Source organism: Ipomoea triloba, chromosome 6, assembly GCF_003576645.1.
Source record: "Ipomoea triloba cultivar NCNSP0323 chromosome 6, ASM357664v1".
Taxonomy (NCBI): domain Eukaryota; kingdom Viridiplantae; phylum Streptophyta; class Magnoliopsida; order Solanales; family Convolvulaceae; genus Ipomoea; species Ipomoea triloba.
The window spans coordinates 27557044-27583474 of record NC_044921.1 but is presented as its reverse complement, the minus strand read 5'-3'; the positions used below and the strand labels follow the sequence as shown (position 1 = coordinate 27583474).

The following is a 26431-nucleotide window of genomic DNA, read 5'->3' as shown; positions in this document are numbered from 1 at the left end:
TAAGGAGTGAGTCCATTGACCACGAGAGTGGCGGTGGTGTTGGTGACCTTATCTCATTTTCATTATCTAAGTGTTGCTAGCCTAATATCTTAGGAAATCAAGGATACCTATATGAGTTGCAAGATCCAAATCCTCTTTTCCACTTGATTGTTTCCAACGTTTTGTTCCTTATTTTCATTATGTTTAATGCACCTTTCTTACTATGTTTGGGTTAGCTTTCAAACACTAAACACTTTTGTGCTTAATTCCCTTACCGCTTGAATTCCCTCATTGCCATCCTTTGAGAACGATACTTGGAAATCTTTCCGTTTTAACACCTATTCCTTTCCATCCACCGCGAAAACTACACTCATCAAATGGCGCCGTTGCCGGGGATGGCATCGGTTTTTGAGTAGTAAGTGCCTTTCGATTAACATGAGCAAGTGTTCAAGTTAGAGAGTCGAACCCCCCATTTACTTTCTATTTTTTTCAATTTACTTTGTGTACATTTTATTCTTTTTGTCATTTCATTTGCTACTACTCTCACTTGCAACTACTTCTAGTTGCAAAACACTCTCTTATCTTTGTGTTGATAGGTTGATCCTCTATGATGTATTCTCAAGCAAGATATCAACAAGAGGATTACTATGAAGACCAAGGAGGATATAGGCAACCAAGGGGAGGCTATAATGATCAATTTTCTAACCCCTATGGTTATGAAGATAATGAGGACTTTAGAGCACAATATCAACCAAGAAGTCCACCACCACCTTGGGCTCGCTATGATGATCAACGGATGGCATATGATGATTATTACCGTCCGAAAAGAAACCAAAGCCATTATGATGAACCTCAAGACCACTATCAAAATCAACATGAAGGAGACTATGAGGAATACATATCCCAAGAAGGATATCATCATGCTCCACCACAAAATCTCTATTCACAAAATGTCTACCCTCATAACTCTTACTCCGAACAAATTCACTACTCACAATCCCCTCAAAATGAGAAATATGTCCCATACACTCGAGATGAACACTACCCTTCATACACTCAAAATCCCCAATACCCCTCATATTTTCAAGATCATCAAGACTATCCACACTACTCCAACCACTATGAGAATGAGGAGTACATGATGCAACCATATGAGGAAGAAATCACGGAAGACACGAAGAACAAGATATTGGCAATAATGGAAGAATTTAAGCAAGACATGGCCAATATGAGGGAAGAGTGGAGGCAAGAACGTAGACAAAGAATCTCCTCCCTAGGGCAAGAAACGCAAGCATCAATTCGAAACTTGGAAGATCAAATGGCTCAAGTGGCCAAATGTGGAAATGAAGAAGAAGATACTCATGGTAAGACACTTGACCCTATTAGTGTTAGCACTACTCTTGGTGATAAAATTTCTAAATCTTGGGCCGACATGTGTGATGAGAATAATGATTGTGATNTAAGGAGTGAGTCCATTGACCACGAGAGTGGCGGTGGTGTTGGTGACCTTATCTCATTTTCATTATCTAAGTGTTGCTAGCCTAATATCTTAGGAAATCAAGGATACCTATATGAGTTGCAAGATCCAAATCCTCTTTTCCACTTGATTGTTTCCAACGTTTTGTTCCTTATTTTCATTATGTTTAATGCACCTTTCTTACTATGTTTGGGTTAGCTTTCAAACACTAAACACTTTTGTGCTTAATTCCCTTACCGCTTGAATTCCCTCATTGCCATCCTTTGAGAACGATACTTGGAAATCTTTCCGTTTTAACACCTATTCCTTTCCATCCACCGCGAAAACTACACTCATCAAATGGCGCCGTTGCCGGGGATGGCATCGGTTTTTGAGTAGTAAGTGCCTTTCGATTAACATGAGCAAGTGTTCAAGTTAGAGAGTCGAACCCCCCATTTACTTTCTATTTTTTTCAATTTACTTTGTGTACATTTTATTCTTTTTGTCATTTCATTTGCTACTACTCTCACTTGCAACTACTTCTAGTTGCAAAACACTCTCTTATCTTTGTGTTGATAGGTTGATCCTCTATGATGTATTCTCAAGCAAGATATCAACAAGAGGATTACTATGAAGACCAAGGAGGATATAGGCAACCAAGGGGAGGCTATAATGATCAATTTTCTAACCCCTATGGTTATGAAGATAATGAGGACTTTAGAGCACAATATCAACCAAGAAGTCCACCACCACCTTGGGCTCGCTATGATGATCAACGGATGGCATATGATGATTATTACCGTCCGAAAAGAAACCAAAGCCATTATGATGAACCTCAAGACCACTATCAAAATCAACATGAAGGAGACTATGAGGAATACATATCCCAAGAAGGATATCATCATGCTCCACCACAAAATCTCTATTCACAAAATGTCTACCCTCATAACTCTTACTCCGAACAAATTCACTACTCACAATCCCCTCAAAATGAGAAATATGTCCCATACACTCGAGATGAACACTACCCTTCATACACTCAAAATCCCCAATACCCCTCATATTTTCAAGATCATCAAGACTATCCACACTACTCCAACCACTATGAGAATGAGGAGTACATGATGCAACCATATGAGGAAGAAATCACGGAAGACACGAAGAACAAGATATTGGCAATAATGGAAGAATTTAAGCAAGACATGGCCAATATGAGGGAAGAGTGGAGGCAAGAACGTAGACAAAGAATCTCCTCCCTAGGGCAAGAAACGCAAGCATCAATTCGAAACTTGGAAGATCAAATGGCTCAAGTGGCCAAATGTGGAAATGAAGAAGAAGATACTCATGGTAAGACACTTGACCCTATTAGTGTTAGCACTACTCTTGGTGATAAAATTTCTAAATCTTGGGCCGACATGTGTGATGAGAATAATGATTGTGATGATATTCATGTGCCTATTCATTTTGATAATGCTAATATTGATTGTGTTGATAATGGAGTTGAAAAAGTGGTAGATATGCCTAGTGAAAATAATTGCATAATTGAAGATGTTGATAATGAGGTCAATTTTCTTAACCCTTGTGACTTTAATGATAGTGATTCATTTGACTCCTCCGATGATGATGATGAAAATTGTGTTGATACTTGTGAAAACAATTCTTTCGTTTCTTTAGATGATTATGATGTTCTTGAGTCTTTTACTTTTGATGATGAATCTTTGTCAAATGAGCTTACTAATGATTTGCATGAGATATGTGGTGATGATGATGTCAATATTGAGGCTAGCTTGTGTGATTTAAATGATATTGAATGTGTGACTTTCCATGATAATTGCTTTGATGATGCTTTATATATTCATGATTTGATCGGTAAAGATCGGAGTGAAGGGGTTAAAAATGAGAATGTAAAAGAAGAGGTTGAAGAAAAGGAAGAGATAAGAAATGAGAGTGTTAGGGAGGAAGTTGAGGAGAAAGTGAGAAATGATGAGAAGGAGTTTGGTGAAAAGAAGAAAAATGAAAAAAGAGGAAAGTCGGAAGAGAATAGCATACTCATGGACGTGGATAGTTGCAAACCTTTGGAAGAGAGTATGCTATGTATAGAATTAAAGGAGTTTTCCAATGCCCGGCATTTGAGGGCATATCTTGAAGAAAGAGTGGATGGGGCAAAAGGACTTGTCCCCGTCCAAGTGTGTTGGAATGAAGGCTTGAAAGTTGCGTCGGGCTACGGACGTTAAACGGAGCGCTTCTCGGGAGGCAACCCGAGGTTATCTTACATTTTTAAGCATTTTGTTTTTGTTGTTTACTTTTGCTTTCAATAAGTTTTGCATTAATGGAAGTTAAATTCTCTAATATGGTTTGTAGGATTGCAATGTGTTTGTTGATGATGTAGGAAAATTGATAAATGGATCAAAGCTAAGAGGATGATTAAAGGCAATGTGCTTGAAAAGAAGCAACAAGGGAGTCTCTTTATCTCTCTTGTCTTTTGTTATTTTGCCTTTGTGCTTCATTTCTAAAGTGTGGAAACCCGGGGTTGTTTGGTATTATAGTGTATGATGTTAAAATTCTTTCATAAAAGCAATGTTGTGATCCTCCTAGCCCATAACCCACTTCTAAAGTGTGGAAAGGGCATTGCACTAGGCGAATGACCTTATCTCTTTCCCACCGTGTGCATAGAGCGAACATCGAGGACGATGTTCAATTCTAAAGTGTGGAAAGGGAAGCACTTTGTGCTTAAAATGTGGTTAAGTATATGATGCTAGTATAGAATCTCGTGTGGTGTTGAAATTAATGTTTTGTTTAATCTATCTTAGAAATGTGTTGCTATGAAGGAATAGTTGAGTTCAATGTTGAATATCCCTTGATATGAATTCTTTTGCACTTGTGAAATTTGATTATATTGTGTGCTTGCATGATAATTCACCCTCTATTTTGTTTGGACCATAGTCAATGATCCATCGAAGTGGGAGTGTGCACTCGCCAATGCTAGAAAGATAATATGCTAAGCCCGGAAATGAACATAACTTTTGTTTTTGCTCTCCCGAAGGTGGCGTGTGGGGTTGTGAAGGTGTTGCTTGTTATACGGTTGTTCGTGGATCGTTTAGTATACAAGTTAAAGCTTTTATGAATGTTTTAGTCGTAAATTGCATTAGAATGCTTGATTTTGTCATTGGACCTCATTCCACACTTGGCTAATTGTTTTGTAGGTAAAAGAGGGGCATAAAGAAGGAAAATGGCGTTAGTTTGGAGAGGAAACCCGAGGAACATGGAAGAACGAAATCGAAAAGAACCAACGAAGAACGAAGATCGAAACGGGCGAAGAAACAGGGCCCGGACGCGTTGGGGACGCGCGTCCGGACCGCGTCCAGCGTCCCGAGCTCGAAAAGTACTGCGGGCTCTCTGACGGACACCGGGGCGAACGCGCGCGTCCGCCCCGCGTCCATCAGAGGCCGCAAAACTTCTGCGTCCGGTCGCGCGCTGTAGCGCGCTCGGTTGGACGCGAGGCCGGACGCGCGTCCGGCCCGCGTCCAGCGGTTCGGCCAGCCCATTTTGGGCGCGATTTTTTGGATAAAAACAGAGTTTTCTTCTGGTTTTTTTGATTCCGGATCCATCACACTTCAATTCCACACCTTAGAATATTTCTCTCTCTAGGATTAGCCTAGAGAGATCACTCCACATTGCAATTCTTAGTTTAGATTAGAATTAGAGAAGAATTCCATTGGTGCAAGATTGTGATCTACATTCAAGTTCAAGATTAAAGTTCAATTTCAAGTTCAAGTTCAAATTCAAAGTTCAATTCCTAGCTAAGTCTTCCTTTTAATTTCTTGTCATTACTTTTACCTTTTGCTATTTCAATTCCAAGTATGATTAGATAGATCTTTTTGGATTTGGATTGAGCAATGTTGTATGGATATTCTTGAGCTTTGAATTGATCAATTAGGTTTTGCAATTATTTGATTATGAGTTTGATTGTGTGAATGGTGATCTTCTTTGACTCTTGCGTGGGAATGATCAACCTATATGAGAGATGTTTGGAGAAGGAGTCTCACTTACGAGAGTAAGGTTACTTCTTAGCCTAGCCTAGCACATTTCCCTCTCACCTTTGAGAAAAGGGAGAAGTGAAAGATAAGAGGCACATAACGTATTTGACAAAATGCCTCTCCTAGCCTAGTGATCACAAGGATGACATTACGATCTAAGGAGTGAGTCCATTGACCACGAGAGTGGCGGTGGTGTTGGTGACCTTATCTCATTTTCATTATCTAAGTGTTGCTAGCCTAATATCTTAGGAAATCAAGGATACCTATATGAGTTGCAAGATCCAAATCCTCTTTTCCACTTGATTGTTTCCAACGTTTTGTTCCTTATTTTCATTATGTTTAATGCACCTTTCTTACTATGTTTGGGTTAGCTTTCAAACACTAAACACTCTTGTGCTTAATTCCCTTACCGCTTGAATTCCCTCCTTGCCATCCTTTGAGAACGATACTCGGAAATTTTTTCGTTTTAACGCCTATTCCTTTCCATCCACCGCGAAAACTACACTCATCATATATTTACATATTGATATTGAAGTTATACTAATTAATGAGTATACCATCGATCATTGATTTAAAAAAAATTGTAATCATTATGAGTACAAATACAAATAATAGAATTAGCATGATAATATTTTGACAATCATACTTATACAATGTCAAGTAGATTGCGTGTTGCAGAATATGTTAGGTTTAGTTTTGGGTGAATACCAGTGAGAAGGGGAGGAGTTTATATACTGTTATTTTGGGTTGAATAATGATTTAGTTAGAAATCTATACAAAATTGTATTATAGAATCCTATTAAGACTTCAATATTCTAATTTTAAGTTAGAAATCTGATCTGTACATAATTGTATTATAAAATATTGACAATTTGTTTGAAAACTGCAATAAAAAACAAATTGCCTAAAGAATTTAATGTTAAACTTCCGTTATATTTAACGGAAAGAATTTGGTAAAATTATAAATGATTATGATATATTAGGAATTTAATTGGAGGTTGCACAATAAGAAGAACACAAAGTACAACATATTACACCAACATTTTTTTAGTTCCAGTTAGGGGTCTAACATTATTGACTCTTATTATAAGTGTAGATAGATTATCAATTACCAATTACCAATCATAATTTTATCATAATTTCTATTTCTAGCATAATAATAATAATAATTACCAATTACTAATAACAATAACAATTACCATTAATATTATTATTCTATATTAATAATTACTCCCTCTGTCCCGAAATCCCTGTCCTATTTGCTTTTGGCACAAATTTTAAGGAAGCCCCAAAAAGTTAACGCGTTTTCCCTCTTTGCCCTTATACTTACAGATAAGCTTTGCTCCAATACACTTCATCTTTCTTTATCACTATTCACTACAGTGCATTTCTTCATCTTTATTCAATCTGAAGACATTTCTTTATCTTTCTTCAAAAATCCATTTCTTCAAGAAATCCTCCAAACCTTCTGTTTCTTCTAGTAATTATACAAAAATAAACTAACTTAATACTTCTAAAATTTATCATCTCTACATTTTCCTTTGCTCTAAGGAGATAAAAAAACGAAAACAAAAAAAAAAACAAAAACAGAGACTATTGGTGCGGCGGTAGGGCGGTGGTGGGAGGCGTAAGCGTGGCTGCGAAGGTGGGAGGATGATGCGGTGGTGTCAGGCGCTGCGTTCTCGGAGTGGGAGGCGACGGTGGGAGGCGAAGATGACGGGTGGTTGGAGGAGACGGTGGGAGGCGAAGATGAGGTGGTGGTTGGAGCGCAGGTGTGGCGTGTTGTAGCAGAGAGAAGAGGAAAAACACAGATGAAGTGAATTACTCATCTTTGATTGTTGGACTTTATGTCTAATTTTGATGAGTGGATGCCAACTGTGGAGTATTAATGGGTATGGAGCAAATATGACAAAAGTAAAAGGGTAAAGTTGGAAACATTAAAGTATAATTATGTTTATATTTGGAAAGTGGACAATATTTTGGGACGGACGAAAAAGGAAAGTAGGACAGGTAAAATGGGACGGAGGGAGTAATAATTACCATTACGATTATGATCAATAAAAATTTATTATAATTACGATTTATTGTCATTATGATTTTGATTACCATTACCATTTATTACAATTACGATTATGATTATCATTAATATTATTATTCTATATTAATAAATATTAATAATTAATAATTACCATATTACTAAAATACCCTTACATTTGGGCGGAAAAATTTTGTAGGATGATATTACTTTTATATATATAGTATAGATAGATTTCCTCGCTCTGCCCATGAATAGAGGAGAAGATGCTCGTGCCCTATGCATTATCTTCTACTCTTTTGTATACCCTTGTGTTCTTGTGTATCCTTCTCATCTTTTACCTTCTATTTATAGTGCTCAACTCATCAACTACTAGCAGGCATGTTTAACTCCTCAAAACGTACTATTACTATTACTACTATTATTATTATTATTATTCGACAATAATATCATTATCCAATTCCACAACTTTTTTTTTATTTCTATTATTATTATTATTAATCACATAACATCTGCCAATGACCTTGTGGTCCAGTGACACTAAGTTACTCCCTCATGTGAGTGATTGTTTTGAACTGCGTGATCAATTTCTTTTGGCCCGGTTCTTTAATTTTTTATGTTCGTTACTTTATCTAATCATTTATTATTAAATTAATTAATTGTTGAGATGATTAATTATTGTTAAAATTGAGTAAAAACTCTTAAGATTTTTCTTGCATTCAAGACTCAAGATTCAGGGTGTGTTTGGTTCGCACATGGGAATGGAAATCGGAATTGGTATCAAATGCTTGGTAAGAGTAATGTGTTTTGGTGAAAGTATTTAGCATGTTTGGTAGTTTGGTGAAATGTGAATGATTATTAATAATTGGAGAAGAAATGAGAAAGAGAAATGAAACACTTATTTAATAAAGGTATGAGCGAGTTTTCTCATTAATGGGATATTCTAAACCCATGGTAGCATTCTCATGAAAACCTATCAACCAAACACTAACAATCACTTTTTTACCCATTTCTTATGCCTAAACCCACCAACCAAACACAACATTAATTTCTGTATGCAACATCGTTGTTCTATTGGTTATTTGGGGCATTGGGGCCCCGGGCCTGTGGTTGCCAGGTTGGAAATCACCCACACCACGACATGATAGATTATATTTTTGACAAAATGCAAACGATTACTCCGTACGTCACTTGAATGAGGAAAAAGGTGAATTATGTTTGACTCTCCTGGGCCTTCTTTAATAGTTTGAGGTTTTTTTAAAGATTTTTGTGGCCCAAGCATCTAATTCATCGTCCATTATCTTACCCAATCTCAAAAACTCTTCTTCCCATTAGTTTTAAGTTTTTTTCCAGTTTTTTGTGGACCCATCATTTTACCTTACTATATTTTAATTATTTCTTTATCTATTAACATTTTAAAAATTATAATTATAATTATAATTATAAATTTAATAATAATATCTAATTAAATTAATAATAATAAATTTAATAATAATATTAAAAAAGAAGAAGAAGAAGCTGACATTCAATTAAATTTTAAAGGAAGAAAAACAAAGCAGGAGTTCCCAAGCTGTGCGTCATTGCGTCAAAACAAAAGCAGGTTTAAATTGAGAGTGGCTGGGCAAGGCTGTGCGCCATTTTTGATTTTTTTTTTCTTTTTATAAAATCTGAAAAATCCCTGACAGCAAAGGGGGGTGTTGCAGGAGAAAAAATTTCTCCAAAATGCAACACCCCCATTTGTATAAAATTTGATTGTGTTAGTTTTTTTCCTAGTGCCAAGTTGTGCTAATGGGGAAGGCCGATATGCTCGGAACTGGGACAATCATCAATCACATAACTTAAAATTAAGGGTGTCTTTGGTGGGTGGGTTTGGTTGGTGGGTTTAGTATGTGTATTAAAGTGATTGTTGTTGTTTAGTTGATAGGTTTTTAGAATGAGTTAATTCCATTTTTGGTCCTAGATTTATAGGTGACAATCCACTTTTAGTCCCTTTTTATTAAAACACCACTTTTGGTCCTAGTATTATTGTGGTCCTAGTAAATATCGTTAAATATAATGACATTTCAGTATTCAATTATGAATGTTTTCAAAAAAATAAACATAAAAAATATAGCGATTCAACATACTTTGTATAAAAAAGATTGAAATGTCTTTGTATTTAACGATATTTCAAAAATTTTGTTATACTAGGACCAAATGTGGATGTTATAATAAAAAAAGACTAAAAGTGGATTGTCACCTATAAATCTAGGACCAAAAATGAAATTAACTCTTTTTAGAATACTACTATGGGTTTAGAATATTCTATTAATTGGAAAACCCATACCTTAATCCTCCTTTCTTCCCCAACTATTATAATCATTCTCATTTCACCCTACTACCAAACATGCAAAATACTTTCACCAAAATTCATTACTCTTACCAAGTATTTGATACCCATACCGATTCCGATTTTCATGTGCGAACCAAACACACCCTAAATCTTATTAGCATTCAGTAAATATTAAATTAAACGGCCACAAAAAAGCAAATTTTTTTAATCTAAAGTCCACACTTCTTGACTACACACAATAATGGAACAGTATCATGAGGTGCATGGGAGCACGTACATAAAGAGTAAAAGACATTTGAAATTAACAAAACAAGAAGAAAGGATAGATAGGTTGATTGACTCTTATAATTAGGTTATTACAGACCCATCAATATTAAGAGCCAAAACAACCAAACAACAAAGCTCCAATGCTGGAGTATGTTGATAGATCTATATGTATGTAAAAATTTCAGCATGCACAAATCACCATATATTTGTAGGGCTTGATGCAAAGGGAGACTCCACAATCTCATCATAGTCAAGCTACAACAAAATCAAAATAAAAATCAAACTAATAATATGTTTAATCTAATTAACCTTTAATAGTAGTATAATGTTCAACTTAAATTTCATTAAAAGATAAAAATAAATAAATAAAAAGCACCAAGAGTTAAGAGGTGGGTAATACCTGATGCGTTGGGAACGACAGATTTCCATCAATTTCTTGATTAGAGTTTGATGCAAAGAGAGACTGAACAAACTCATCATAGTTAAGCTACAACAAAATCAAAATAATATTTTTAATAATCTAATTAAGCTTTGTTAGTATAATGTCAACCTGAATTTCATAAAAGATAATAAATAAATAAATAAAAATCCCGAAAAATTAAGATGTGGGTAATACCTGATGAGTTGGGAAACACATATTTTGAATTTCTTGATGAGGGATTGATGCACCATAGTCAAGCTACAACAAAAACAAAAGCACAATCAAAATAATATTATTATTAATCTCATTAAGATTTGATAATATAATGTTAGACCTGAATTTTATTAAAAGATAATAAATAAATAAATAAAAAGCAGGATAAGTTAAGAGGCGGGTATGGTATGCCTGAGTTAGGGTTGGTTGAGTTGGTGTATGCACAAACTGCGGCTGGAGTACATAACTTTCTTGATTACTGGGGTACGCAGACGGCGGCATTGGATAACTCTCTTGGAGTGGACTAAGAGCACCAAAAATATGTTCTTCTTGATCACCCTCTTGTGCTGAATAAGGTTGCAATGGACAGTCTGGAACAAAGTTAGAGCCACCCTGCACGATATTTGAAGCATGTTGGCTATTATTGGATAATGGTGCAGGGTTTAGTTGATGTTGCAGAACCATTAGCTCTTCCATTTTGGCAAACTTATTCACCCTTTTATGTACTTTTTTGTTTTTGAATGCTCGATATTTCTGCAGTATGAAACATGTTAACTCAGTATATATGAAACATATTTCTGGCCTGGGCCGGGTAGAGATTGAAATTAAAGATAAAATGATCTGATCTTTATATGATGAAGTACCGTACCTGTAGATGACTTGCGAGAATTTCCCGGGTGAGTCCAGGAACGTTCTTCATAAGCTCCAGAATTTGACAAGGCTTAGCGGCTGCGAATGAAGCAAAAAATGTTACATCGTCAAGAAAAGTTTTTTTTTTTTTTTTTTTAAAAAGAAGAAGATCGAGAAGACTAGTAGTTTGTAATTCTTTTAATGAAGGAAATTAATGTAATAGGAAAATAGACCATAACAATTGAAGAAACGAAAAAAAAAAAAAAAAAAAACAAATTACCATCAATGCCTCCGGATCTGTTGAGTGCGTTCACAAACTTGCAGTGGTTATCTGTAATCCATTGAAAGCTCCTCCTCCTTTTACGAGTGGCAGCAGGGCTTGGAATATTAGCAACAATATCTTGCAGCTGATGATTAATAGGAGCTACTGAATCAGTATGAGCCATTTCTATTAGCAGTTTAGCACTAGCTTGCTTCCGTCTTGAATAAATGGGCTGTGTTATATAGATTCTAAGTTCAGCAAAGCATGCTCATTTTTCTTTGTTTTTTTATTTTATTTTTAAACGACATGAGGAATTTTGTTTTTTTGAAGGTAAACGACAAAAGGCCCGGCCGAATTTTTTTTCCAATCCCTCAGATGATGAGATCTTTACAGTATTAATCATTATCATCATTGTTTCTGCTCGAAGAAGTACTGACTCCCTTATTTTTACGCGGAATGGAATTTGGAGATAATCTGACAATTGAACGCTTTTTACGTGGAATTTGGAAATAGAGTCGTCGGCGATCCGCCCTTTCAATTAAACCCATTTGACAGAGTCGTCGGCGAAGTTTTTTTCTTAATACAGTTGACGTTGTTAGAGATTGAACCTGTGACTTCTTACTTAATAAGGCCACAACTTTGCCGCTTGATCATAAGAGCTTTTAAAGTTAAAACCAACAATTTTAGATCCAAGAAAGAGAAAAAAAGAATCTGATTAACCAAACCAAATTAACCAATAAACCAACAATGCAATAATACTAAACAGATATAAAAAAGAATACATTTTTGCAAATTGAATATCTACTATACTAATAAGAGCCAAAGAGAGTTAGGCCTAAAATGGGTAGAAAAAATGGTGGTCAAATTATTTAATCAAATGGATGGTTCAGATTGTTTAGATTTATATTTTTCCTTGAGATTTCCTAATTTATCCTTAATTATATGATTATCCGTTAAGTTTTTCATTAAATATTCCCTTCTCTGTTAATATTTCGTTGACTTTTAACTTACCCATTAATTTCTATAAGAAAGGTCTTAGGTTCGAACCTCATCCCAATCAAATTTGACATAATTAAGTTCCTCGCTCTATTTTACTCTTTTTAAATAAAATAAATTAGTAGGTACAACAAAAAATGATACATATGTATTTCTTTAATTTAGAATTATGTGTCTACAATACCTTTATTTGAAAAAATTATTCATTATCAAAAAATTAAATTAAATAAGAGAAATAATTTGATTAGTTATATTGTCTTTATTTTCTCCCATGCAAAGATTTTTTACATTCAAATTTATCAATTGATATTCATTACATTGTCCATTATCTTATTTTTACAATATCTTGTAATTAAATATCAAAGTTATAATACAAAATAATGTTATATATTTATTTACCAAGTATTTTATTAATACCATGAAAAAAAATCTAAAAAAGTAATTTGTAACTACTTAAGGATTGATTGACAAAGAGAATACTCAAATAATTCAACAAATTGAAGCGGGATCATCACTCTATTTTACTCTTATTGAATTAAATAAATTAGTAGTTACAACAAAAAATGATACAAGTGCATTTCTTTAATTTAGAATTATGTGTCTACAATGCCTTTATTTTAAAAAAATATTCATTATCAATAAATTAAATAAGAAAAATAATTTCATTAGTTATGGTGTCTTTATTTTTTCTAATACAAAGATTCTGAACATTCAAATTTGTCAATCGATATTCATTACATTGTCCATTATGTTCTGTTTACACTATCTTGTAATAAATATCAAAGTTATAATACAAAATAATGTTATATATATTTATTTACCAAGTATTTTATTAATACCATGAAAAAAAAATAAAAAAGAATAGTTTGAAACCAATCATATTAACTACTTGGGGGATTTGTTGATAATAAAAGTACTCAAATAACTCATTACCCAGAAAATTGAAGCGAGAAACTATCTTTATTTAGACTGTCATTTTTAGACCAAATATTTAGAATATCGATTTTACAAAGTTGCAAACATTTATTTTAGTGACAATTATAATGGATTTCCTATATTATGTTGGACTCATATACTTTAAGTTACATATTTAAATAAACAAATTCGACATTCAATTACCTATGTATAAACTTTTCCTATATAATCTTGCATTGATATACTTTCAAATATTTATTTAAATATAAAATTGGGCATTAACCCATTCGCGCAATGCGCATGTAAAACTAGTATAGGTAATAAACATCATATCCCTGCGGTAAAAAAACCCTAGCTTAGCATGCAATAATCTTCAACATCACCATCATACTCCAGATCCTCCATTATAAAAAGCACATAAATTAAAAAACTAATAAACTCAACATCGTTTGTAAATGTCTTTTACTTATTAGTTATTTTTTTTTTGAATTATTTGTTCTATCAAAAATTATAACGATGAATATCAAATATGTTTATCTTTGCAATCATTCAATCAGTAGTGATACACAACCACAACATAATAATGAATGGCCTAAAATAGATTCATTAAAAGAATATCAAAAATTCATTTTCACAATATAGAATATTCATTTTATTAATACTACAGGTAGTCCAACAGTAAAGAATCAGAACTTGGGTGTGTTTGAAAACTCGGAAAATAATTTCTGAAAAATGTTTTCTGGAAAATGAGTCATTTTTCAAAAAAACATTTTCCTTTCCGGTGTTTGGCTGCACAACAGAAAAGTGTCTTTTTGTGTTTGGTTCATTTTCCGGAACATTAGCAGAATAGTATACTTCATTTTTCAACTCAAATGGATTTATGTTGATAATGAATTTTTAATTTTATTCACCTATTATCTGTTTTGAGCGTATAATATATTATAAATTTCGTAGGTTAGGACAAAAAAAATTACTCTCGAAATAGCGGGCCTAACGGTGTCATTTATGTTATTTGACACCGGGATTCAAGTAGGAACCCATCCTTAGGTAGGAACCTAGGAACCAATCTAAGCCATCTAAAAATTAGAAATCAATGATCAAAATCAATTTAAAATTTAATTAAGCAAATTAACCATAATTATTTACAATGATAATCGTGTCATTTTATTCATCATCCACTTAAAAGGAAATATTTAATCCTGATATTTTCCTCGATTTTAGGTGGCCAGCATAAAGAAGGATTGTTTATGAGTTATGAGTTTTGATTTAAACAAGAAGCTTCAAATCTTATATGTCTTCCTATTTATTTATTTATTTATTTTGCTCCTATGTCTTCTTATATTAATTATATTAATTGTTGCATTATGCCAACGTAACATTACATATATATTGGTGTGCACTTCAATTGTGTTCTATGTGCCATAATGTGAAAAAAGATTGAAAGAATGAATTCACGAAAATCATATTAATGTTAAAGACTATGTTATGCACTTGAGTTAAATTGTGTGTGCCATAACATAAATAATGAGTGTGTGGATGAAAAGACGTAAAACAAGTTTGTACGCACTTGGGTCACATTGTATGTGCCATAATTTGTAGAATTACTTTGTGTATGAAACGATGTTAAAAATTTTGGTGTGCACTTGGATTATGCTGTGTGTGCACTAAGATATAACTGTGTGTGCACTTGGGTTAACAAGTTTGTGTCGTGTTACACAAAAAGACGGATATACGAAATATTGTGTACACTTAGGTTAACGAATGTGTGCATGCACACCTGTGTGCACTTAAGTTAATGAATGTGTGCGTGCACCAAAATCAAATTGGTGTTAAAGACTATGTTGTGCACTTGGGTTTAAAATGTGTGCCATAACGTAAATAATGAGTATGTGGATGAAAAGACGTAAAACAAGTTGGTGTGCACTTGTTTTGAACCGTGTGCACTTGTGTTAATAGATTAAGGAATGCACTTTGGTTGACTGTGTGCACTTAAGTTACATCGTGTGTGCCAAAATTTAAAGAATTAATTGGTGTGCACTTGAATTGTGCTGTGTGTGCCATCATGAGTTCAACTCGATCAGCAGCATTCGGCATAAATCTGAGAGAAATTATGCCCACCCGTGTGCACTAGCATCATACATTATGTGCCATTATTTTTGAAACCACATTATGTGCCATTATAGTTGAACAAAAAGGGCAAACCAAATTAAAGAAACAAAAAGTGCATCATTGTAAAAATCCAACTGAAAAAGGACACCCATTATAATTTTAAAGCCACTAACTGCTAATACAATTTTGAGATCAGTTATTGCTAAACAAAGTAATTTGCTTAATTCAAAATCAAAATACATAAAAAGCACCTAGTGTTCTAGAATGAGTTACTGATGAACCAGATTAATAATAACACGCTTTGGGCAAGGGCGTCACGAAAGGTAACTGCTCTATGAATGTTCTTGGAATGGTGAACATTACACTCAATTGACAAAATCTAACGCATATAAGTCATCCTCAACAAATCAAGACACCCAGTATTACTCTTCCGCAACCCACAATCCCAAGCACTCACGGATTGACCCAGGTAGGCCTCCATGTGACGCACCGCAAACACACCACAATTCACTCTATTACGTGCATCACGCCACCGCATCTGCATCCTCCTAGGGATGGACCTCCTCAATAGCCTGTAGGTGATATCAACCTCATCATCAAGAAACAGTATGGCACAAACCATTTACTACGCATGGCACAAACCAGAGATAAAATATCCCTAAACCTACATGGCACACACCACTGTTTAAATATGCACACAATAATATGAAACATGAAATGGCACAAACCAGTGATCAACCATGCATCCCCCATTATGGCACACCCCAGTGACCAAAACCCCCTAACGTATAACAAACTAAAACAATCAAGATACTGAAAAGGAATCCAAGTTGACTCATATAAGATAACACATACAAAACATACTAGAACCCTCTTAACCATCAAAACAACAGTATGGCACAAACCATTTACTAAGCATGGCACAAACCAGAGTTCAAATATCTCTAAACCTACACGGCACACACCACTGTTTAAATATGCACACAACAATACATTCTACCCCATCACTTAAAAATGGCACGCACCAGTCATAAACAACAGCACATCCCCGCATCTAAAGCTTCCCTAACACAGAAATGATTCTATTCAGATTATTAATATGAACACAACAATATGAAACATGCAATGACACAAACCAGTGATCAACCATGCACCCCCCAATATGGCACACCCCAATGACCACAAACCCCTAACGTATAACAAACTAAAACAATCAAGATACTGAAAGGAATCCAAGTTGACTCATATAAGATAAACACATACAAAACATACTAGAACCCCCTTAACCATCAAAACAATAGTATGGTGCATAACTTAAAATTGGAGTGGCATTCAAAAATCAAACACATAGCTCTTCGAAAAGGGTAATTTATTTTAGCTGCATACAATGCTTCAAAACTCAGAACAAAACATGTGAAGAGCAATACACATGCATGCACATAGACTCATAGCATACAAAAAGCAATTCAGTAGAATTGTATGAAAAATTGACCAGAGAACCCTCTCAGATATGCACACAACAATATGGCATAAATAGTGTTAATATTTGGCTCAACATAAATGACACACACCAGTGCCAAAAAGATAAGAAAGGCCTTGTGAAAACGGCACGGGTCATTCTATGGAAGAATAAATAACATAATTAGCTGTCAGGATTTAAGGCCACTACTTTTTTTTTTTCTTGCGCCAAACTTCCCTCTTCAAACAGTTCTCACCCAAGCAAACATACTGAAGCTTTCCAGCCAGCCCCCAAACCCTAACCCACTACACACCCCACGCCACGAATGAACCACCGCAAAAACAGACCCAATCAAACAAACCAAACAGAAAAACGCACCTAAAAGCTTGTAAAACTAAAAAAACGAACGAAGGAACACCACTTCAACTAACCTTGAAGTGCCGCCTCAGCTGTCAGACGGGGACGTTTGGACTGCCTACCAACACCGCCGGCCATGAAGAGAAACTACGTACAACAAACGCGAAGAGGCTCCGGACGAGATTGAAGCATTGGCGGAAGTTCGCTGTACTCTGGACTCTCGCAAGCGCCTTTTAACTCCTGAGTTATCGGCAGCAATCCCAAACACACGCGAACAAATGGGGTGAAAACCCTAGACTACCCTTATGTTCCAAAAAATAACTAAAGGCAACGCGGGTGACACCAAAATTCAAAATCACCTAATATGGACCACTGATCACCCGAGATAAACGACTGAGATTAGTTCCTAAGTTCATACCTAAACATCGGTTCTTATATGATTCTTCCTCTATATATATATATATATATATATATATATATATATATATTAAAATGTAATTTTATTTTAATTTTTAAATACGAAAAACTTAATATTATTTGTAGACATTACTTATTTTTTTGAACTTTGAATTAATATTAATTTTTGTTAGACTTTAAAGTTGGATTGCAAATTCACAATGTTAATATTTGTAGACTTTGCTTATTTTTTGAACTTTGAATTCAAAAAAAAAAATTGATGGTCGGCCCGTGGGGCCCGCCAACCCTCGTGGGGCGGGCTAGGATTGCATGAACCCTAGCCCATGGGGTAGTGTTGTAAAAAGTAAAAACTAGACGACATTATTTTGACAAATTTTGCATGTGCATATCCCATGGAAACTGACTTCCTCCAAAAAAAAAAGGGAAGTCATTTCCCCCCAAAACATACCTATTTTCTTTTGACGAAAGCATCATTTCCATTGATTTCATTTTTCCCCCTCTTGCCAAACACCGGAAACCTGAAAAATTTTTTCCTGAAGTCATTTTTAAATGGAAAGCAATCTATTAATTTCTAAGTAATCATGTACTAAATGTCATCAGGAATACATATTCATTAAGTCACTATGTACTATAAGTTCATCACACAATAATTGAAACGATATATTAAAAAAATATATTAATATGAGTGCCATTTAAGAGATATTTTTTAACTTTGATTTTATTTATACAAAAATAAATAAAATAATAGATTTAAATGATATTTGGCAAATTGATGCCATTTTAATGAACCAACGAAGGCAACGATACTATTATAAAGCATATTTAATAAATTTAAATTTGTAATAAATCTAAAATATTATAATAACAAACCATGATTCATAATGCAATATGAACCATGATTCATGATATAATTCGTTGATAAAAGTAATGTGGAAATTAGCCTAGCCGGCTAGCCGGTTAGCCCACATACATTACATAGAACAATGCTCCAGCATGGTTCTACATATAGGACAATTGTTATACCGTGGACCATGGTTCATAGAGCTTTGTGGATCATGGTCCGAAAACGGTACCATTCATTACATTTTAACAAATCCTGCATTTTTTGTGTGTTCATAGCAAAATAAAACTACAATATATCTAAAATGAAACTGTATCGCATATTGTGTTTATATTTTCAAATGAAACTATAATTGAATTGAAATGATATACTTTAGTTGTGTTGAAATTAAACTGACATGTCTCACATATTGAGTGTATATTGTCAAATAGAAGTGTAGTTGAATAGAAATGGTACTTTAGTTTAAAACTACAGTATGTATAAAAAAAATTGAATAACATGTCTCGCATATTGAGTATATATTGTCAAATGAAACTGTAGTTATATCGAAATTATACTGTAGTTCTGTTGTTATGAAACTACAATGTATATATAATGAAACTGAATAACAGTTTCACATATTTGAGTATATATATTGCTAATGAAACAATAGTTGAATTAGAATTATAATTTAGTAGTGTTGTAATAAGATTACAGTGTGTATAAAATGATTTTAAAAAAAACAGTGCGTATAAAATGAAATTCAATAACATGTCTCACTGTAATAACACTATTGTATGTACATATATAATGTCGAATGTCGAATGAAAATGTAGTTGAAACAAAATGAAATTGTAGTTTTGTTGAAATGAAACTACAATCTATATAAAATGTAAAAAACGGACCATGAGTCTTGAATGCACGAGATTCCTAAAAGATTTCTACTTAGTTTTTAAATTAATTAATTATCATTAAATTATTAGGCGTGAACCGCACACAATAAAATATAACAAAATAGAAAGCTATGTAATTAAAGTAAAGAAACTAGGAACACAACAATTGATAACGCACTTCGGAGCAAACCCCCATACGTTTACGGGGTAACTCACGTCAGCCCAATGATCGTTGTCAAAAATAAGTATACGGGTTTTGATTTGTCGTTCCGCTGAGGATTGGCGTTTATGGCACGTAGTTGTGCAAGTATTTACTTTTAGAGATTTTTAACCCACTTACGAGAATCCAAGCACAATTGTAAGCATAAATTGATAAATTAACAAACTAAAAATAGGAAATAAATACAATAAGAAAAGATAGGATTTAAGCTAGGAATTATTATTATCAAGATGCTATATATTCTTATGGATTAGGAAGAAAAATAATCATGGATCAAGAGGGCATACACTATAAGAATTCAAGATCATTTCGTGTCTTGAATTAGAGCAAGGGCATTTCCTAATTTCTTAGTACTCAACCCCGAACTCTTGAGGCTCCTCGGTATCAAGGACCCCCCAATTCGTCTCCTACTCTCGTAGTGAGATATTTGGGTTGTACAAGAGGTGGCTCGAGTTTTTACACAACTTTCGTTGTAGCAAATACTCTCCAATTACTTGCCAATAAAAGTAGCTAGTAATTACTAACAAGTTACAAACAAAGCCTCTTGAACAAGCTTATGATCCATAATTATAATTCTACCCTTATGAAATTAAAAGCAAGGTAGCATCAAGATAAATAATAAATTCCTACCTTAAATCCAAGTAAAATTAATTACGTAATGAAAGCATAAATGATAAAGAAAATAAAGGAAGTAAGAACATAAAAATAAATAAGAGCATACAGAAAGGAAAGTAACAATACATAAGGAAATTAAAAGAATGAAATGTAAATTACGAAAGAGGGAAAGAAAGGAAAAGGAAATACAAAAGAAAGAAATAAACATTCTAATCTATTCTACATTATGCTATGCTTCTACTCCCCCTTCATTTGGGAGTGGAGAGGACCTTATATAGGCAGCAAAGTATCAGAAATTGGAGTATTATGTAAGCCATGATGTCATTGAGCAACAAGTAATGGAGCAGAATTGAATTATTCGCACTCAGGACGTCACATGGACCCAGCGTCAACTTCCAGGCTGTTTTTGACCCTTTTTTGATCAGAATTACAAATTTTGTATTTCTGGTAAAGTTGTAGCCCTTGAAGTCTTCTTTCCAACGGTATACAGATCATGTAATTTGAACATTCCTACGCTGAGATATGATCAAAATACCGAGCAGTGGACAAACTGTGCGAAACTTCCAGCTTATTATTATTTTGTTCCACTTTTGCCTTGATTTGTCCTTGTGATCAAGACCATTGAATTGACTCCATTATTGGCTGATCTTGATTAATTGCTTGGTCATCCTACTTGAGCTGCTTCACGTGATCATCATTCCATTGTCTAATTTGCTTTCTTTCTCATTTTTCTTTTTGCCTCACTGCAATATCACTTCTTCTTGTCCCCATGCATTCATTATCACCACTACAATTGTTTAGGTGGCTAAATAATAAATCTAAAAACAACAGAATTAGCACTTCCTAAACAATAATTACGTTCAATTGTAATCTCTTCATCAACTTTGATCAAATTGCAATTATTTATCTCAATGAAGAAATTCAATAATATTATGAACATAATATTAATATTTAGTGGTTGAAATGAGCTTAAATATGGGGTAAAAATATGATCAAATATGCACTTATCACCCAATCCACTAGATAATCACAAAAAATTACAAGAATTGATAAGAGATAACCATAGAGACAAAATGGTCTTAGCCAATTACACTAACTCAATCTTCAAACATCTACGTTGAATGGGTATTGTGCATGCCACATTACTTCAAACTTCAACACACCGTGAATACTCCTTGCTAACCTTCACGTCCAATTCGTATAGGTCTTCAATAAACAAGACAATAGAATATATAATATTAGTGATGGATAAATCATACCCGTGCTCGTCGTGGGCTAACATGGAGTAGGAGTGCAGGGGTTGACTCGAACCCACCCAGCTGGGCCGCCTCGGGCCCAAACCGACCCCATGAGGTTGACTGGCCGACCTCATGGGCCGAACCCAGGGTCATCTTAGCTGACCCCCGGGGCCAAGTTAATGCTTAGCAAGGTTGGAGCAAGACTACTCTCTTTCGCTGACGACTTCTCGCAGCTCAGAGAGTGGGGGACTGATGATGGATAAATCATACCCGGACCCGTCACGGAGCTAGCACGAGAGTTGGTCGAGGAGTAACCGACCCGGTAGCATGACCCGGGTCTGTTCGGACTAGGGCCGACCTCCATGAGGTCGGCTGGGCTGACCTCCACTAGGTCGGCTTGGCCGACCTTCCCAAGGTCAGCTGGGCTAACCTCTGGAGGTCCTCGGGGCCGAGCCCTGTGCTCAGCCCAAGACCCCCAGGTCTTGGTTTGACGCGGTATTTTTGGCATGGGACGCGGTCCAGGCTGTTAATTAGAGTGGTTTTCTCCGGGTTGTTGGGCTTACAGCTAGTATATAAACATGCAATATTGTCCAAATAAGACATCTTCCACCTCTTTGTCCTAACACTATCATGTCTTAACATTACATAGTTTTGTAATAGCTTTATCGCTTATTCAATATACAAAATACCTCCGAGGTATACTTTGATCCGTTACTTGTCATACCCCTTATAATCTTATCGGGTTTAGTGATTCGGGCTACCGGGGTGATACACATGATTTTACACCTTTATTTGCCCCACGATTAAGGAGTTTTGTTGCTTATTTCCTTTACCTTGATACATTTAAGGCTCGTTTGTGTGTTACATTTGATCAATCTTAGTTTATTCACAAATGAGGAGTAAAGGAAGGATTTTCGATCATCTTGGACTAGTTTTTGAGGCATAAGGAATTTACCCCGGGACGGACAGGAGCAACGGAGCACGAAAGGAGTCAAAAGAGGACCAAGAGGCCGCATCACGGCCGTGATGTCGACTGTGATCCCCACCGCGGACAGCAGCTGGCCACGCCACATCACGGCCCTGATCCCGGCCGTGATGTCGGCTGTGACCTGGCTGCTGTCTAGTATTTATTGCGCGTTTTTTTTGTATTTCAGGTATTCCGAGCCCTAGTTTAGTTTAGTGCAATTTTTCCCTTCTTTAGAGTTTTCCATAGCATAGAATACGACATATTTACATCATTGAATTCGGTTTTGAGCTTGGAATCATCGTTTGGATTGGAATTACTCTCAAGAATTGTTAGTAAAGTTTTCCCTTTTTATTCTTTAATCTTGCAGCTATGTTTTCCATCTTTAATTCTTGCTTTGCTGTATTTACTTCCATCATGCGTGAGTAATTCACTTATGGGTTTGGATTAGGGGTCCATTGTTAATCTTGATGTTCGATTTGTGATTATTGCATAAGGGGATTGAATCTTTTACCTAGGGTTTATGTTGATTTGGAGATTTGCTTTCTACTTGTTATTGATTGATGGCCACAATTAATTGCTAGTCTGGGAGAGGGATTCATTACAACGAAAGTTGGATGGAGACCTCGAGCCTTACCAATTTCAACCTAATTTTCCTACTATGAGAATAGGGGTAATTTTGGGGGCTTACAATGCTTAGGTGCTTAAGGTTATGATTGATGCATCACGATAGTGGGGCAATTGTAGCCTAATTCTGTTTATTGATTACGAAAGTAGCTGAATTGAATTCTTTTGTGCATTGCTCGTAAATCCCTAGGCTAATTATTCCTTCCCTAATTTTGAGATTGTTAGAACATCAAGATTACAATACCCCTAATTTGGCTCATTCCCTTATCATACAGTTAACTCCTTAGTCAATTGTTTTCTTCTAATTTTCATCATTCAGTTTTAGTTACTTGGATTCTAGTTGGTTCACATACTCTAGTGCCTAGTATTCTTAATTCATACAATTACGTGCCATAGCCCCAATTCTCAGCAGAACGACATATCACACCCTCTTTTACACTCCCATTTATACATCATCACATTTTGGCGCCGTTGCCGGGGATTGGCTTATTTGGTTTTGATTGTGTGATTAATTTCTTACTAGCATTAGAGTTAGTGAATTTTAGGAGATCAAGTTTTATTTTATTCATTATTCGAAAAACATAAAAAAAAAAGTATTCTTTATTTGCACTAACCCATAACCAATCTTTTCCAAGAGTGTTTGTGGTTGTGTTTGACATTAGGTTTCCCTCCTCTTATGCACACTAGATCAAAAGTGAGCACGAATCTTCGCCCCCACGATCCAAATCTTGAGAGGAAGTTAAGGAGGGAGAAGAAGGTGTTACGTGATTGGCTTCGAGAGTTCTAGAACTTTGAAGTAGGCATGGAGACCGGAGACAGTAGCAATACCGGGCAACCAGCCCATACTGGTGTCAACACACAACACGCGAGGCAGAGAGAGGCAATTGGGGACAACCCTGGAGTTCGTGCTGACCCCCCAGTACCAAATGTTCAGAATCAGGCACAGAACTTCAAGGCCGATCCAAACCCGAATGTCTATGTTGGGGGAGGATTGGGAGCTCCTTTCATGCAGCAGCAGCCTGTGTACCAGCAGCCAGGCTATGGGGTTTGGATGCAAAATCTTCTCCATCAGATGAATCCCAACCTGTTTCAGCAGTTTGCCCAGGAGGTCCCACAAGCAAATCCCATGGCAGCCCATTTAGCTCCTGAGTTCACTGAAGAAGATTGCATTGTGTATCCAGGAATTGAGGCAAACAATTTTGAGTTGAAGACTGCTCTCATTCAGATGGTCCAGAATAATCAGTTTGGAGGAGCTCGGGTTGAGGACCCGAAAACCCAAATTGTGAATTTTGACCGAATCTGCCAGACCATCAAGATGAATGGTGTTCCTAGTGAGGCCATCAAGCTGAGACTGTTTCCTTTTTCCTTGAGAGATCAAGCACAGAGTTGGTTGAATTCCTTTCCAGCCAACCATTTCATTACCTGGAACAGCTCCACAAAGCTTTCATGCAGGAGTACTGTCCTCCTTCCAAGGCTGCCAAGTTTAAGAAACAGATCCAGAATTTTCAGCAGTTTGACAATGAAGATCTTCCTGAGGCTTGGAAGAGATTTAAGGAGTTGAGGAGGCTGTGCCCAAAGAATTTGATGACCTCAGGTGACTTTATTTCATCGTTCTATGAGGGATTGACTAACCGGTCAAAGATTATTCCAGATAGCTCATCCTTTGGGGGTATTTTCATTGATATGGGACCGGCAGCTGGAGAGCAGTTGATTGAGAGGATCACCTCTAACAATACTTACTGGTACACTAAGGGGGATGATATACCCAAGAGAGAGAAGCCAGCTGGGATGTTCGAAGTTGAAGAAAAGATGGCAATGCAGGCTCAGCTGGATTCTATACAACACATGCTGAAGTAGATAGTACAGACTCCTACTTAGAGTGTCCAGGCAGTTGCTCAGCCTCCACTGATTCCACAGAATCCTTATGTTCCTAACCCTTATTCTGTGTCACAGGTACCTCTTATAGCCTGTTGTGCAATTTGTGGTGGAAATCATGCAGCTCAGACATGTCATCTGTTAGACTCCGGTAATCAAGTCCCTCAGTCTAATGTGGAGCAAGTTGATCTCATTGGTTATTCTAGACCACAGGGCCAGGGGCAAGGTTATGGGAACTATCAGCAGCAAGGAAGAAATTAGTTTGTTCCCTCTTGGAAAAATCAGGGAAATCAAGTGAGGAACAATCCACCAGGATTTCAAGGTAATCAAGGGAACATGGGTGGAAATCAGGGAACTCAGTGGAGAAACAATCAGAATTTTGGGCAGAATAGTCAGAATCCAAATCAATGGCAGTTCCAGCAAGGGAATAAGAATTTCGGGAACAATCAGGGTCAAGGATTCTCTAGACCATCTTAGGATCTTGATATGCAGACTCTCATGAACACCATGATAGCTTAGATGAGCAAGTTACAAGCAACCATAGAGAACCAGCAAGCTGCTTTAAGCACTCAGCAAGCTACCTTAAGCTCTCAGCAAGCATTGATAGAGAGCCTCACGGGGCAACAGCAAGGTGGTGGTAATCAGTTTCCTAATCAAGCCTCATCTTCGAATGGTAGACTACTAGCAAGCACTGAAAATCCAAGGAAACAGGTGAATGTAGTGACCACGAGAAGTGGATTAGGTTTGAAGGATCCACCTTTTCCTTCAGTGACCACCTTGCATCATTGGGGGATTTGTAGTGGGCAGTGCCTTATGTGATTTGGGTGCCAGTGTTAGCCTGATGCCATATTCCCTTTGTAAGAGGTTTAACCTGGGCAACCCAAAGCCCACCACCATGACTCTCCAGATAGCTGATAGATCCATTAAGCGCCCAGTGGGAGTTCTTGAAGACATCCCAGTGATGGATGATTAGTACTTCATACCGGGAGATTTCGTGATTCTAGATATGGAAAAGGATACCAAGGTTCCCATTATCCTTGGTAGGCCTTTTCTAGCTACAGTTGGGGCTCTCATAGATGTAAAGAGGGGAAAGCTTGTGATGGAGGTGTCTGGCCAAAAAATTGAATTTGATATCTTTAAGATGGCTAAACACCAACCCTCTTACATCGATGAGTGTCATGTGATTGAGGTGCTGGAGCAGTGCAGTGCAGAGGTGGAGGAAGAGGAGGATGAGGACTCCTCTGAACCAGTTGCTGAGGAGTTAGAGGATTCACTAGAAATAGTGGTTTCTCTT

At 35.9% G+C, this 26431-nt stretch overlaps 1 protein-coding gene and 1 long non-coding RNA gene across 2 annotated transcripts; one reads left to right on the top strand and one right to left on the bottom strand.

Moving 5' to 3' along the window:
- The first annotated feature begins 2214 nt into the window (after positions 1-2214).
- On the top strand, positions 2215-4007 carry LOC116023762 (RNA polymerase II degradation factor 1-like). Its single transcript, XM_031264773.1, has 3 exons — positions 2215-2755; positions 3110-3408; positions 3951-4007. Exons 1-3 carry the CDS (start codon positions 2215-2217, stop codon positions 4005-4007), a joined length of 897 nt encoding a protein of 298 aa, XP_031120633.1.
- Positions 4008-15772: 11765 nt separating this feature from the next.
- Positions 15773-20474, bottom strand: LOC116021624. Its single transcript, XR_004099034.1, has 4 exons — positions 19777-20474; positions 18334-18403; positions 17543-17708; positions 15773-16224 (listed from the first exon to the last, which is right to left on the bottom strand). It is a non-coding gene; the product is annotated as an uncharacterized LOC116021624 (long non-coding RNA).
- Between the last annotated feature and the right edge of the window lie 5957 nt (positions 20475-26431).

Excerpts from the sequence above, each read along its gene's own strand:
- LOC116023762 (XM_031264773.1), top strand. The coding sequence starts at position 2,215 with ATGGCATATGATGATTATTACCGTCCGAAAAGAAACCAAAGCCATTAT. Across the intron at positions 2,756-3,109 it reads AATGGCTCAAGTGGCCAAAT|ATGATTATGATGTTCTTGAG; the intron begins GTGGAAATGAAG and ends TCGTTTCTTTAG. Across the intron at positions 3,409-3,950 it reads GGGAGGAAGTTGAGGAGAAA|TGTGGAAACCCGGGGTTGTT; the intron begins GTGAGAAATGAT and ends TCATTTCTAAAG.